The following is a 15650-nucleotide window of genomic DNA, read 5'->3' as shown; positions in this document are numbered from 1 at the left end:
AAAGCACTTGAATATGACAAGCTCGTAATCACGACTTCATAAGTGGGAAATAGGAAATTTCTGATAGCACGTGAAGGCAGCATAAGTGACCCTCTGCATGTATATATACTGTGATCATGTTTATTCAGCAAAACAGTGACAGTATAAAACAGGACAGTATAAAACAGTATATACTGGCAGGACAGTATAAAATTTGTGGTATGCGGAGACAGATATCTGAATTTTTCATATGTAAGAGTACATCATCAGCATAATGTGATATGGATCTGCTTGCTGAGGACTGTCAGACAGGAATCCAACTGTGCCTTCTCTAAACAGCAACCAACACTATTAATTGATTATCCAGCATTAAGTAAAATAATTACAATGAGAATTTCTGTTAAAAATGTTTTTAAACCAATATAGAGATTTAAATCTGTCTGAAACAAGATTATTTTTTTCATGTTAGCAAAGCATTTAAAATAATTTATAAGTTCAAATAATTAAGAATTTGTGTCACCTTCATGTTTGATCTTAATTCAAATTAGCATGTTTTGTAAATACAACCCGAATTCCGGAAATGTTGGGATGTTTTTTTACATTTGAATGAAATGAAAACTAAAAGATTTTTCACATCACATGAGCGAATATTTTATTCACAATAGAACATAGATAACATAACAAACGTTTAAACTGAGAAATTTTACACTTTTATCCACTAAATGAGCTCATTTCAAATTTGATGCCAGGTCTCAAAAAAGTTGGCACGGGGGCAACAAAGGGCTGAAAAAGCAAGACATTTTGAAAAGATTCAGCTGGGAGAACATCTAGCAACTAATTAAGTTAATTGACATCAGATCTGTAACATAAAAGGGATGTCTTAGAGAGGAAGAGTCTCTCAGAAGTAAAGATGGGCAGAGGCTCTCCAATCTGTGAAAGAGTGCATAAAAAGATTGTGGAATACTTTAAAAACAAAGTTCCTCAATGTCAAATTGCAAAGGCTTTACAAATCTCATCATCTACAGTGCATAACATCATCAAAAGATTCAGAGAAACTGGAGAAATCTCTGTGCGTAAGGGACAAGGCTGAAGACCTTTGTTGGATGCCCGTGGTCTTCGGGCCCTCAGACGACACTGCATCACTCATCGACATGATTCTGTCATTGACATTACTAAATGGGCCCACGAACACTTCCAGAAACCACTGTCGGTAAACACAATCCGCTGTGCCATCTGCAGATGCCAACTAAAACTCTATCATGCAAAAAGGAAGCCATATGTAAACATTGTCCAGAAGCGCCGTTGTGTCCTGTGGGCCAAGGCTCATTTAAAATGGACTGTTTCAAATTGGAAAAGTGTTCTATGGTCAGACGAGTCCAAATTTGACATTCTTGTTGGAAATCACAGATACCGTGTCCTCTGGGCTAAAGAGGAGGGATACCTTCCAGCGTGTCATCAGTGTTCAGTTCATAAGCCAGCATCTCTGATGGTATGGGGTGCATAAGTGCATACGGTATGGGCAACTTGCATGTTTTGGAAGGCACTATGAATGCTGAAAGGTATACAGTCATGGCCAAAAATATCGGCACCCTTGGTAAATATGATCAAAGAAGGCTGTGAAAATTAATCTGCATTGTTAATGCTTTTGATCTTTTATTAAAAAAATTCACAAAAATCTAACCTTTCATTGGATAATAGGAATTTAAAATGGGGGAAAATATCACTATGAAATAAATGTTTTTCTCTAATACACATTGGCCACAATTAACAGCACCCTTTTATTCAATAATTTTTGAAACCTCCCTTTGCCAGTTTAACAGCTCTAAATGTTCTCTTATAATGCCTGATGAGGTTAGAGAACACCTGACAAGAGATCAGAGACCATTCCTTCATCCAGAATCACTCCAGACCCTTTAGATTCCCAGCTCCATGTTGGTGCTTCTTCTCTTCAGTTCACCCCACTCATTTTCTATAGGGTTCAGGTCAGAGGACTGGAATGGCCATATCAGAAGCTTGATTTTGTGCTCAGTGACCCATTTTTGTGCTGTTTTTGAGGTTTGTGTTTGGATTATTGTACGTTTGAAAGATCCAAACATGGCCCATTATAAGATTTCTAACAGAGTCAGTCACTTACTGATTTTTTTATCTGTTGGTATTTGATAGAATCCATGATGCCATGTGTCTAAACAAGATGTCCAGGACCTCCAGCAGAAATATAGGCCCACAACATCAAAAATACAGTAGTATATTTCATTGTACACATGGGGTACTTTTTATCCCTGTCTTCACCAAACCCATCTTGAGGGTTTGCTGCTAAAAACAATTTTTTTTAGTTTCATCTGACCAAAGAAGCCAGTCCCATTTGAAGTTCCAGTCATGTCTGATAACTGAATATGCTGGAGTTTGTTTTTGGATGAGCTAGGAGAATTTTTCTTGAAACCCTCCCAAATAAAATGTGGTGATGTAGGTGCTGTTTGACAATTTTTATTTATTTATTTTTTTGAGTTTTCTGACCCCGAGACTCAACTATTTTCTGCAATTCTCCAGCTGTGGTCCTTGGAGAGTCTTTAGCCACTCAAACTCTCCTTCTCACCGTGCATTAGGACGATATAGACATACTCCCTCTTCCAGGCAGTTTCGTAACATTTTATGCTGATTGGAAATTCTTAATTATTGCCCTGATGCTGTAAATGGGAATTTTCACTGCTCTAGCTCTTTTCTTAAAGCCACTTCACTAATTTGTGAAGCTCAATTATCTTTTGCTGCACATCAGAAATATATTCTTTGGTTTTTCTCATTGTGATGGATGATTAAGGGAATTTGGGCTTTGTTTTCCCTCCTATTTATATTTCTGTGAAACAGGAAGCCATGGCTGGATAATTTCATGTTCATAATCACCATGGAGTGCTCAAAATTGTGAATATGAATGGGAATATATTTCAGAGATATTTTACTCATAAGAATTTCTAGGGGTGCCAATAATTGTGTCCAGCGTGTATTTGAAATTTTTTTTTTATTTCGTAATGATATTTACCCCCAGTTTAAATTCTTATTATCCAATGAAAGTTTAGATTTTTGTGATTTAAAAAAAAATAGAAGATCAAAAGGATTAACAATGCAGATTAATTTTCACAGTCTTCTTTGATCATATTTACCAAGGGTGCTGATATTTTTGGCCATGACTGTATTAAGGTTTTAGAGCAACATATGCTCCCCTCCAGACAACGTGTATTTCAGCAAGACAATGCAAAACCACATACTGCAGCTATTACAAAAGCATGGCTTCGTAGTAGAAGAGTCCGGGTGCTGAATTGGCCTGCCTGCAGTCCAGATCTTTCACCTAAAGAACATTTGGTGCATCATTAAATGAAAAAGACGTCAAAGACGACCACAAACTCTTCAGCAGCTGGAAACCTATATCAGGCAAGAATGGGACCAAATTCCAACACCAAAACTCCAGAAACTCATAACCTCGATGCCTAGACGTCTTCAAACTGATTTGAAAAGAAGAGGAGATGCTACATGTAAACATGCCAATTGTCAATTAACTTAATTAGTTGCTAGATGAATCTTTTCAAAATTTCTTGCTTTTTCAGCCCTTTGTTGCCCCCGTCCCAACTATTTTGAGACCTGTAGCAGGCATCAAATTTGAAATGAGCTCATTTTGTGCATAAAATTGTAAAAATTCTCAGTTTAAACGTGTTATCTATGTTCTATTGTGAATAAAATATTGGCTCATGTGATTTGAAAGTCTTTTAGTTTTCATTTTATTCAAATTTAAAAAACGTCCCAACATTTCCAGAATTCAGGTTGTATTCACACTTTTCTTTTTCGTTCAATAAAAGTGGACGGTGACCACAAATATTGTAAAAGAAGCCATATAAAAACTTGATAGCTGTGGTCACCATTTACTTTCACTGAAAAGAGCAGCTTGGACACTCTGCTAAACATCTCCTTTTGTGTTTCAAAAAAGTAAAAAAAAGTCATACAGGTTTAAAATGACAAGGTGAGTTGATGATGGCAAAAAGTACAATTTTGTTTTGAACTAGCCTTTTAAAATTCGCTAAATTGCTGTAATTATATTTGTACACTAAGCTTATTGTTGTAAGTAAGTATATCCCTTAAGCTTTTGTCATGGAATTATAATGAATGTGTATCAAGTGTCTAGTGTGTGGATGTGTTTCCTGTTTTACTCTTCATTAAATCTTGAGTGAAAGAGGATGGCACCGGCACAGACATGACGGAAGACACAGAGACGACAGTCGTGTAGTTCCTCCACTCACATTAGAGCCCGTATTCCTCTTAATGACATGGGCGTGCAGACGGGGCGTCATCCCATGCTACAGGCAGCCGTAATTGGACAGGGGGGACGAAGTGTCCTAACCCCTCCGCTGTTCCACCAGCCCGACACGACAACTAATCACCTCGCAATTTGCATGGAGAGCTTCGCAAATCAGCCTAAATAACACCACACCGGTCTGAGAGATGAGTTTTTAATCTCTGCGAGATGAGATACTGACCCGAATATTTTCTTCCCCCTTCGTTTTTCTTCTTTCAGGTTTTCATTTGCGCTCTCTTCTCATTTTTGCAATGGACTGCTGAATGAATGTGCAGAGGCAGGAGTCTCATCCCCCTCAGACAGCGAGAAAAAATAACAGGCCTCTTAAAAAAATTGAAAAAGAAGAAGCTGCCCTTGTCCCTGTGAATAAGTCTCTTCTAAAATGCAATCAAAGTGATGACAGATATTTTAGCAGGAGGGAAATATTCTAGTAGAGCCTTTTCAGATGATCAGACAGTTATTCATCTCTCATTGCCCCTGCTTGACCTGTGTAATGGAGAATTTTACAACTGGAAGTGTCTGAAATATCTAGTGGATGTAAGTAATGAGAACATTTAGGGGAAATGGCTGCTGTGAGATCTGTCTGAGGGCCATGGATCAGGCCTAGACGGCAGGAATATGAGAAGCACCTGTTTGACACGGGTGTTGGATTACAGTGGGAAAGTTTTCAATAGAAAGTTTCTGTTAGAGTTCTCGAGGCACTTCATATACTTATTATAAGGACAGCATTTCATTTGCAAGTTCAAGTCCAGATTGAACGGCAATGTAATCTCAAAGCCCACTTTTTAATTTTGAGAGCACTTTTGAACCTGCTTCTGTTTCTTTCTTCTTTTATTACAAATTTGCATTACCGAGTGAAAAGTAGAAAATAAACACATTTTCTTGGTTTTAAACCTATGTCTGATGTTTTGAATGTTCTTTCCAACAGATACAAAAATCTTTTACTAACAGATATATTACCTATTACAGCCATCTTGGCAACAGTTAATATTATTTATGCATTTATTTGTTTGTTTATTTTCTAGTATCTGCATGCATATTTTCTGATTCTGTTTTACTGGTTTATTTTGTAATTATGCATAATTTATTATTATTAAGTAAATATGTACGCACGTATACATACATACCTGGTTACCTGTAACTTGGGTTGTAAAAGCTGGTATATTATAAAAATGGGTTTCATGTTACAATAGGATTTCATTTGTTAACATTAGTTAACATTAATTAACAATGAACAATAATTCATCAGAATTTATGATTCTTAGTTAATATCTACTAATACATTTTTAAATTCAAAAGTTGTATCTGTGACTGTCGAACAGTGTCAAACAAATAACGAACAATTTTATTTTTATTAAACAGACTTCAACAAAGATCAATAAATCTTATTAAATAGACCTTATTAAATAGTGTTGTCAATAAATGTTTATTATTTTTATTGCAGAAAGTTACCTGCCTTAAAATATTGCAATGAATTTTTGCAAAGCAAAGCTCTTTACGTTTGTCTGTAGCTGTTGTCCTTCAAACAGCATGCCTCATCAGTGGATAAAGCTGCAGGTTTCAGTGTGAACCAGGTGCTAGCAAGAGTGTGAGTAGCTTAAAACAACATTCATTCTATTAGTGTAAACCCTCTAGACTAAACAAAACAAACAAATTCACAAATGCGTTCCTTCTCTTCACCACGCATACACACACATCCAAGTGCAAAGCAGCAGGGAGTTCTCATCACGGGTGAGGATGCCAGCCCTCATCACCTTCAGAATATGTAGCCTTCATCAGCTCATTACAGACCTGCTTCATCAGACGGCCTAAACCACTGCTGACAGCCCACTCTTCCTCCGTTCGCACCCAACACACTCGCTACGCCGTGCCACACGCTCAGAGTTATTTTATCCCAACAACATTTGACATGCACAAGCTAAATATATTCACCTTGAGCAGAAGGGCAGGGAGGAGGAGATTAAAGAAACTGTGGGGAAATAGAGAAAGTCACCTCTGTCCTTTGATTCAACCTGAGTGTGTTTGTGACATCTGGGTTTATGCATCACATCTATGATTATAGAATTCAATTTGGAATTGTACAATATGCAAGAAAAAAAATAAATGAAGATTGATTATAGCAAAAAACTGAATTACTGATGTTGTTTCTTTGACAGTACACTCCGCGACCCACTCAGAACGGTCTTGCGACTTGATGGGTCCCATGGCAAAACCAGTTGAGAACCTCTGCCTTAGTATATAGGCTAGTTCAGAGGTCTTCAACCCTGCTCCTGGAGACCCACTCTCCTGGAAAGTTTATTTCCAACCGGCTTCAGCACACCTGCCTGCAATTTTCAAGCAGTCTTGAAGAGCTTGATTGGCCGCTTCAGGTGTGTTTGATTAGGGTTGTAGCTAAACTGCTCACGATAGTGGGTCCCCAGGAACAGGGTTGAAGACCTCTGGGCTAGTTTGTATGCGTTTTTATTACAGTTTTTATATATATATTTTTTTACAAGATTAAAGTGTTTACATGGTAAACCACAGTATATGAGCGTGCCAATATACAGCCATATCTCACTGCCCAAAACTAATATCATCTCATGTTTAACCACTATAGAGACATCAGAGCCAGCGGCAAATTCCAGAAGATCTGGCCGAGGTGAGGCGCTCTCAGCCGGTTCATGAGCGCTGAACGGCCGCTGACACCCTGGAGCTCATTTCTCTGAAAACGAAGCAAATTAACAAACTGCAAATTTGAACTCTAAATAACTACATTCTCACCTAAAAAAACTGTATTATTTGTATTATTACTGTATTTGGGCATCCGCCATGACACTTGCTGTGATAATTACTGCAAGCGGAGTGATACAAACAGTGAAACAGTTGGAGTTAAGATATCGCTTGAATATTGCACTTTTATCAGCCAATCAGATTCAACGACCAGAATCTTTGTCTTTATGCAGTTTACATTTATGACTAAAAGAGTAACCTGCCCAGCAGAAAAGATGGCTGACTTAAAGGCCACATTTAGGCTACATTAAACCCAATTCCGACTACTTCTTCCCATGTGGCACAGACCGAATATGACAACATGTAAACAGGAATAAAGCACATTGATTCCAATATTGTCAGATTATACATTTTGGGCAAACAAAAGCTTGTATTATCTTTTTTTTTTTCTCTCGTCAAATCGCACTATTTCTTTTGGGCCTAAGCTTTTCCGGGTCAGTACGTCTAACCTTGAGTTGTTTTGGATAGAGTTCGTAAGGTATTACAGCAACCTCATTTTAACAAAATTTTCTATTTTAATCCAAAACATTTCAATTGAACAAATAATGAGCAGATTATCATAACAGACTTTAACAGTTTGATTAAATTGGTTAAACCACTGAATTTGGTTCTGAATGCATCAGCAGCGGTCGGCTGTTTTTCCAGTGTGTTTTTGTGTTGCGTGTGCGTTCATGTCATCCTCGCACCTGCTCCAAACTCCACCAGGACACTACAACATCTCATTATCAGGCCGTTTTAAACCAAACGCTCCTGCTTTCACTTCTGTTTTAATTAGAGAGGCTTTTTCAGAGGTCACATGAAATGAGCTTTTAATTAGTGTCAGCCATCAGTTGATTTCCTCTTTATTGAAGCCGTCTCTCTGGATACCTCTTTGTAGTTAATTGGATCAGAGAAGCACTCACAAATACACATACAAATCACTGTCAAAAGTTTGCAGTGGAAGAAAGTTTGTCAAACAAAAAGAAACTAACAAATATTTGAAAAGACGGCACGCTTGACTGCCAGCAGTGTATTCAGTCAGCACCTTTGTTGCATCCTCGTTTAATTAATAAAGGGCCATTAAGCATTCGTTAACAAAGGGGGATAATATACAGCCCCAGCTGGCGAGGGGGAGCGAATAAAATGAGAGAAAGAGAAAGGAGAGACGACCGATTGGTAGTTTTACAATATAAATGAGGATACAAAAAAGCACAATCATGAAGAGCAGGAGCAGCTGAAAAGAATGACTCTAACTCAGTAAGACACGGACAGGAGATGTTAGTCAAGCCTCAAGGCACTTCTCTGAAAGTTTAGCCTTGGGTAACCTGACAAAATTATCCATAATAAGTTGAATATAGCGTCACAGTGAACCTTATTTTTTCCTTTACAGTTTGAATATGGCACCAGCATGTCTTTGTGTTGTGGCTTGTATATGGTCACACTAGGCTTAAAATTACTTTAAATCTGGGCAATGCCACACACTAGGGCTTCTATTTTAATAAATAATAAATTATAATCACCATATTAATATTATACAATCATTTTATGATGAATTTAATAAACAATATACTATAAATATACTATTCGTCATATTCATTTCTTAATATAAAACAATATAAATAATAAAATAGAAAATGTCAATATTATTATAAACCGTATTTATTATATTAATTCATATTTTATCAAATCAATAAACAGACTAATTAATAATAAATGAATAAAATGTATTATGTATATTTTCCAGCAACATACGCAGGTCAAACTGTGACATTTGGATTCTTTATTGTTCAAATGTCTATTCACTTAATTTGATCAAAGCTCATCAAACTTGAAATATTTCACTTATTTCAATTCAGTTCAAGTTTATTTGTATAACGCTTTTTATAAAGCAGCTTTACAGGAAATTAAGTTTCATGCTCAGTGAGTAGCATTTCATCTATCTATCTATCTATCTATCTATTTGTGTGTGTGTATGTATATAGGAGATGGAAAGCTATTTACTCACTGGTTTTCTTATGGGTGTTTTCTTTTATCCAAGATCTCTTCACTTAATATTTGACATAAAATAATTTACATATTGTACAAGTTTTGACAGGAGGACAGCATGACCAAGTCACACAGATGAAGAGCAAATAAAATAAATACAATAAAAGGCTGGAATAAATTCAAGACTGTCAGGTCTATTATTCCAGGCAGAAAAAGTTTATAAAACTACAACAACTGAAAACGAAAACTACATTTTAGCACAAGGAATCAAGCGTAATTTAAATCGATCTTAAAGTGCTGCAATTACAGAATCCCAGGCTGCAATTCTACAAGAGGGAAATAGATTTCTCTGCCCATCTGTGCTATATGGCCAAACCATGAGACCTGAATATAAAGCACTGACTAGATAACAAAATCAACCACCCGAGAGCGCTTTCGGCCAACATTTTCCCTTCAGCTTTGTTGTAAAACATATCCATCGTTGCCTTTTATGGCTCAGCGCAATAATGCGGCGTAGACTCCACGAGATGAGCCTCTTTGTGAAGTTTTACAGTGACAGAAGGCAATCCTTTAGATGACAATATCTCCTAAAGCTCAAGGAAACTGGAAGACTTATTTCTCAGGCAAGTTTTCAGGGAACTTCCACCTGACCTTGAGAAGTACTCACACAGAAGAGCTCTAGATGTCCATTTTAGACTCCCACCATAACGTACTGAACTGGCAGCACATAATGAGTGAATGGCCCATGCGTCTGACAACCCAAATACAATAGCGACACGCCATCCACAAGCACATTGCTGGTTTATGAACTAATAAATTTGTGGCTGTTACCACTAAATGACACAATAAATAACCAATATTCCTGAACGGATGACTTGACCTTACTGTCCAGGGAGAAAATTGCGCTTTTCACGAAGAGGCTGGCGATCAGTTTCACGCTAAACTCAAAAGACAGATTCCCAAAGTGGCAATTACCGTTTTGACATCCGTTCTAAGAGAAAAAAAGTGACTGTAATTCTTTCAAAACTCCAAGTGAACAATTACAATGGTGTATAAACGAAGATAGCTTTTTAAAATGCAGTTTACGTAATGAGACCAGGATACAGAATAGCTTTCGACCCACTATACAGTCAGCATCATCTTAAGGGTTTTCAGCTCATCTATATTTATACAAGAAAGCGTCGCTAATTTCGGTCATTACATTTACTCTCTCCGACACACGCATTCGGTGACCTCTGAATTATACAATGACGCCACAAGAGCATATTCTAAAACGACTCCAACTCCACAGTCTAATCCATCAACACACTTGTATTTGACACGGTGAAGGAAGAGCTTGAAATAGGCAATTATTGAACCATCTCCTCGATTTACACCAATCTGCACTTCACCTTCACATGTAACTTGGTGGATACGTGCGGCACGACATGGCATCGCTTGGTCAAAAATCAGCACTTTGTAGGCCGTGCAGAATGATTTTGGGATTCTAGTGGTTGCAGATTCATTTGACTACGAGGCTGAAGAGTGAGAAGTGAGGTACGCAAGGCAGAATGAGAAAGTGAGACAGAGGTCTGTTGCTCGAGGCACTTGATCCGATCCGGGTGTCCTCTCGGATAGCCTGACAGATAATCCATTAAATGTTCCAACCCGCTGACAGCGATGGATTTCAGAAAACGCCTGTGAACACACACTCACACACGGCCTAATGCTGTCATTATTACTAGTGGTTTAAAAACACATTTTTCTTATAGTACTGGAATTATTGTGATGTTCAATCAAAAATAAAAACAAAGCAAAAGACAGAAGTAAAGAGAAAAGTTTTATTTTCAACATTGACGACTCATTTTTAAATATACATTAACTTTGAAAATACATTCAAGATTACAAAAAGCTAATTACATTTATTGTGGACTTTTCAAACATCTTCATGACAGGCACAGTATAAAAACTATACCACTTTATGACTATTTAAAAAGATTAAACTATATGCAAGTGAATATACATTATGCTGCATATCTTTTTTTTTATTTGTTTTTTTTAAACATGTAATAGGGAAACTTTTTCAATATTGAATTTACTGGTCAATAACACATTTTCATTAAGGCAGAAATAGACAAACAATACTTAATCTCTAGTTAATCTCTAAATCTCATCACACTCTTCTAAACAAAATAAACCTGAATTCGGGATGGGATGGTGATATCATATGGAGATTAAGAAATCAATATCAGATTTGGGATGTATTTCACAGTTCAATCAAAAAAAAAAGTGGCTATTCCACCATATGACACTAGAATATTTAATGGTTTACTTAAAGCGATACAGATTTACAATTGGGATTAATTTGGAATGCAATTAACAATTTAAGTTCAATTTGAAAATATAAATCCATACTTATGATCAATAAAAGGAAACTTTCCATAAAAAGGCTTAGAGTAAGGCAATGAATATAACAGTTATTGATTGAGCTACAGAAATGGCTGCTTTCAGACAACAAAAAGGTTAACTCCAGGAAAAAAAATCACGTTTCCCAAGACTCACATTTAAGACCCTTTGAGAAGTTGGGGCCAGTGAAGAGGGTCTCAAGTACAGTGTTGTCCCTGGAAAAACTGGACAAGATGCCCAGCGATTCTAGCAGGCTGGTACTGTGTGTAGCTGTGATTCAGTTGGCAGATGAGAAAGGCATGTGTGTGTCAATGAAGTGTGTTTGTTTATGTCATGGTGATTCTGGCCACAGCTGTATTGGTTTGTGTATACTGTAATAATGGTGTATGCATATATGCATCTATTTCCTGCCAATGGCGGCAACAGCTTTCTTGGCGGCATCATCGAGGTCAATGGCAGAGGTGATGGGCAGCCCGCTCTCGGACAGGATACGCTTTGCCTCCTGAACATTGGTTCCTGAACATCAAAACATAAAACAATAGCAAAGACGCTTTGGTTAATGGGAGTCTTCACTTTCATTCTGAAACACACACCAGGGATGCATGATATACTCTACTGGCTATTTTTTTATTATTATTATTATTTATTGGTTTGTGTTAATATTATAATGTCCACTGTTGGATATTTAACTGTGGACTCTCACTTCCCATAATAGTTAAAGCTTGATTTTCACCATTGTGTCCACAATCATGTTTATTTTAGCTTAGACATACAAAAAGTATTCTCGTAGCTTTTACAGCAATTACGGTTGAACCCCTGATGTCACATGGACTATTTTACTGATGTCCTTGCTATCGTGGTAATATCATTGCTGTCTATGCAGGGTCAGAGAGCTCTCATATTCCATCAAAAATATCTTCATTTGTGTTCCAAAGATGAACAAAGGTCTTAGGGGGTTTGGAACGACACGAGGGTCAGTAATTAATGACAGAATTTTTATTTTTTGGGTGAACTATCCCTTAAAAGCATAATTTAATAACGCCATCCTTACGATAAGGCCTAGGAAGGAAATCTGGCTAGAGTTAAAAATCTGAAAAAGTCTTTGCTTTCTCAAAATGCTGTGAGTGGCAGGGCAGAGTTTGGGGAGTGTGTCTCTGCTGGTTTGTAGGAGCAGTAGTGTTGAAAATGCTTTGGGATCGCTCCATTGGCTGAAAAGGACAGGAAATGTTCCATTGGCTGAATGGCAATGGGGTTGTTCGTTCCATTGGCTGGAAACACGGGTGCTGTGTTCACTGGCCGGGGGGACGTGTTGGTGCCAGCTGCAGGCGTCCCGACTGAGCACGCACTGTATTATTTTGCTTGGGCCGCCCTTGCGGTAACACAGTGACTCTGAATGTCACTGAACTCTGGCCCCCTGATACAGGGCCAGGGCCCGGGGCCAACACAATAAAACAAATCAGAAAACTACTCCACAGGGGTCAAAAGGACGAAGACAGATTGAGAAGAAAAGGCAGAAGGGCAAGAAGTACAGGGAATGGAAGTTGTGATGTAAGTGAAGGAATAACAGGACATGTGAGATGTGTGTGACTCTGTTGAGCGGAAATGAGCAGCTAAGGATGACAGACATGCTGATTTCACAGGTGAATGTGGAGCTCTCACTCACAGAAAATGTGTCAAAAAAAAGCCTATTAATTTTTTTTTTTTTTACTTTAATTTTTTTAATTACTGAAGAATGTATTTGAGCAAAATGTTTAATAATGATTTTCAAACTACAACAGTGAGCAGGACGTTTCCATTTGTTGTTACATTTTTGAAATTTACTTTAAAATAATAAAAAATGGAAATTATTTAAACATTTTACTTTAGATTTTTAAATTTACTTTTAAAATAAAAGGGAAAAAATAAATCCCCCCCCCCCATTACATTCATTATATAAAATATTTACATGTATACTTTATTATATATTTAATTTTAATTGTTTTATTACTTCAGCATTTTTTACATAATTGCACTCTATTTAATATTTTAATTATTCATTTGTTTTTCTAAACTATTATATTTTATATTTTATTTTGTTTTATTGAATAATCTATAAATATTTTAATTTAATTGTATTTAAAAACTTGTATTTATTTTTAAACTAATATTTTTGGTTTTAATTACTTAAACATTTATTTTTATTTAACAATTATATATTTTATCTAGTAATGTATAATTTTATTTTCATAACTTATATGATAATATTATATTACTCTTGCATTATCATAATAAACCTATTTTATTTAATTTTTAGTAAGTCATTCAGACTTATTTAAACATTAACTTAGATTTTTTAAATTATTTATTTATTTTTTAATTTTTATACATTATTTATACATTTAAATTTACATTATAGAGTCTACATTTTAGAGAGTGTCTAGGAAATAAAAGAAGAGGAAAGAGATCAGAACATGATGCGAGTCAGGCTTGAACTTGCATCGCCCGCATGAGCACCTCAGCACCATGGATCAACATGCAAGCTGCCAAGCCACGATTCCAAATCCTCACTTTTATTTTCTGCCACATGGGTCATTAAAACGTGTTTACCTGAATGCATCATCCTACTGGCCTGCATATAAATCTGAACGTTATCAGATTGGATCTGCAATTCAACAAGTGCAAAAATATGTCTTTTAATGTGTCTGTACAGTATATCTGACTTACAGTATATACATTTAGGCAACATACTCATATATAACTCTAAAATATCTCTATGCCAACGTACAAGTATCTGTATACATGTGTGTGTGTGTGCGCGTGTGTTGTTGTTGTCCAGCAGTGTAATTATGATAATACTTGCTCTCTCAGGAGAGAGGATGTTCTAATCAATAGCAGTTTCATGAGGAATTCAATTACCAGCACCACTTAACTACTGATATTTCAGCGCTTTTGTCCGCTCGCACAATAACTCATTTCTAACACGTCTCCCACATTTGGCAGCACAAAACAATCAATTGTATAATTTCATTAGCAGAGGACGAGGGCGAGCAGGCCGTGTGCTGGGAGTATAGAATATCCGCTGTCCGCCTCTGCTTGACAGTGCTGTGTCGTCTGAGGGCATCCAGAGCAAACTTCAACCAAAGCCATGAAAAATACTCATATAGGCTAAACATAGATAAAGGGATTTTTTTCTTTGACTGCTTTGATTGCCTTGTGTGAGTCAATTCTCTGCATGTGTTATGTATGTGGTAATATCTCACACATATATTGATCTCAGCATCTAAGAGCTGACAGTCACACAGGTCTGCACTCACTCACTGCCACTAGGTGCTGCTAGAGACCAACTTAACACCAAAACCAAGTAGAACGATTCAGTATGAATTGGCCCACGCCTCTGAACAAAGCTTACTTTAGAGTATCTAATGCTTATACATGCATACTCATTATGGAACTGACAGAATATGATTATGAATAAGCATGCACAGATAATAATAATGAGTTTCGAACGTACGTACACAGCATTGTCTTGACACAACCATTCAAACTTTTGAGGTCAGGCAGTTCAAGCAGTGCAAATGTTTTCAACATTGATAAGAAGAAATGTTTCTTAAGCATCAAATCAGCATATTAGAATGATTTCTGAAGGACCACGTGACCCTGAAGACTGGAGTGATGATGCAGAAATTTCAGCTTTGATATCACAGGAATAAATTACATTTTAAAATATATTCAAATAAGAGTTAAATTGTAATAATATGTTACAATATTACTGTTTTACTGTGTTTAAATCAAATAAATGCAGCTTTCAAAATAAATACAAATGTTTAAATAATAAATAAATAAATAAATAAATGTGTGTTGAAGAACAAAATCTTACAGTATACCTAAACAGGATGTTCTTTATGTGTTTTTGACAGTCTTATGTGTCTATATGAGGGAGCTGATTGTGAAAAAGCTGGAAGAAGAGAGTGCAAGTCCATACACGCGCACACACTCATATGCATCTGAAGTCTTTCTTGGAAAGGTGGGACTTATGTAAAGGCTGGGGTAAGAAATAGGCCTGAATCAATAGGCAGCTAATACAACTAAACTCTAAGCTGGGAACCATCTTATAGCGATCTGTCAGACATGATCAGCCACAGACAGAGAGACAGAATAGACGATCGATCTGTAAGCAGCATGCTGCCTCTTACACCCATTACTGAGGGCTTTCAGGCCACTGTGTCTAATTCAC

General features: G+C 36.7%; 1 protein-coding gene across 1 annotated transcript in view; it reads right to left on the bottom strand.

The window, feature by feature from the left end:
- Window positions 1–10858: 10858 nt before the first annotated feature.
- Window positions 10859–15650, bottom strand: part of suclg2 (succinate-CoA ligase GDP-forming subunit beta) — a 125308-nt gene continuing 120516 nt past the window's right edge. The window contains exon 11 of the mRNA XM_058790905.1: window positions 10859–11953. Within this exon, the coding sequence (XP_058646888.1) occupies window positions 11838–11953 (116 nt within the window). The 3' untranslated portion in view covers window positions 10859–11837. The remainder of the gene's footprint in view (window positions 11954–15650) is intronic.

The sequence above is a fragment of the Onychostoma macrolepis genome, chromosome 11 (genome assembly GCF_012432095.1).
Source record: "Onychostoma macrolepis isolate SWU-2019 chromosome 11, ASM1243209v1, whole genome shotgun sequence".
NCBI lineage: Eukaryota > Metazoa > Chordata > Actinopteri > Cypriniformes > Cyprinidae > Onychostoma > Onychostoma macrolepis.
Note: the sequence above shows the minus strand (reverse complement) of the source record. Positions and strands in the feature narration are given on the sequence as shown.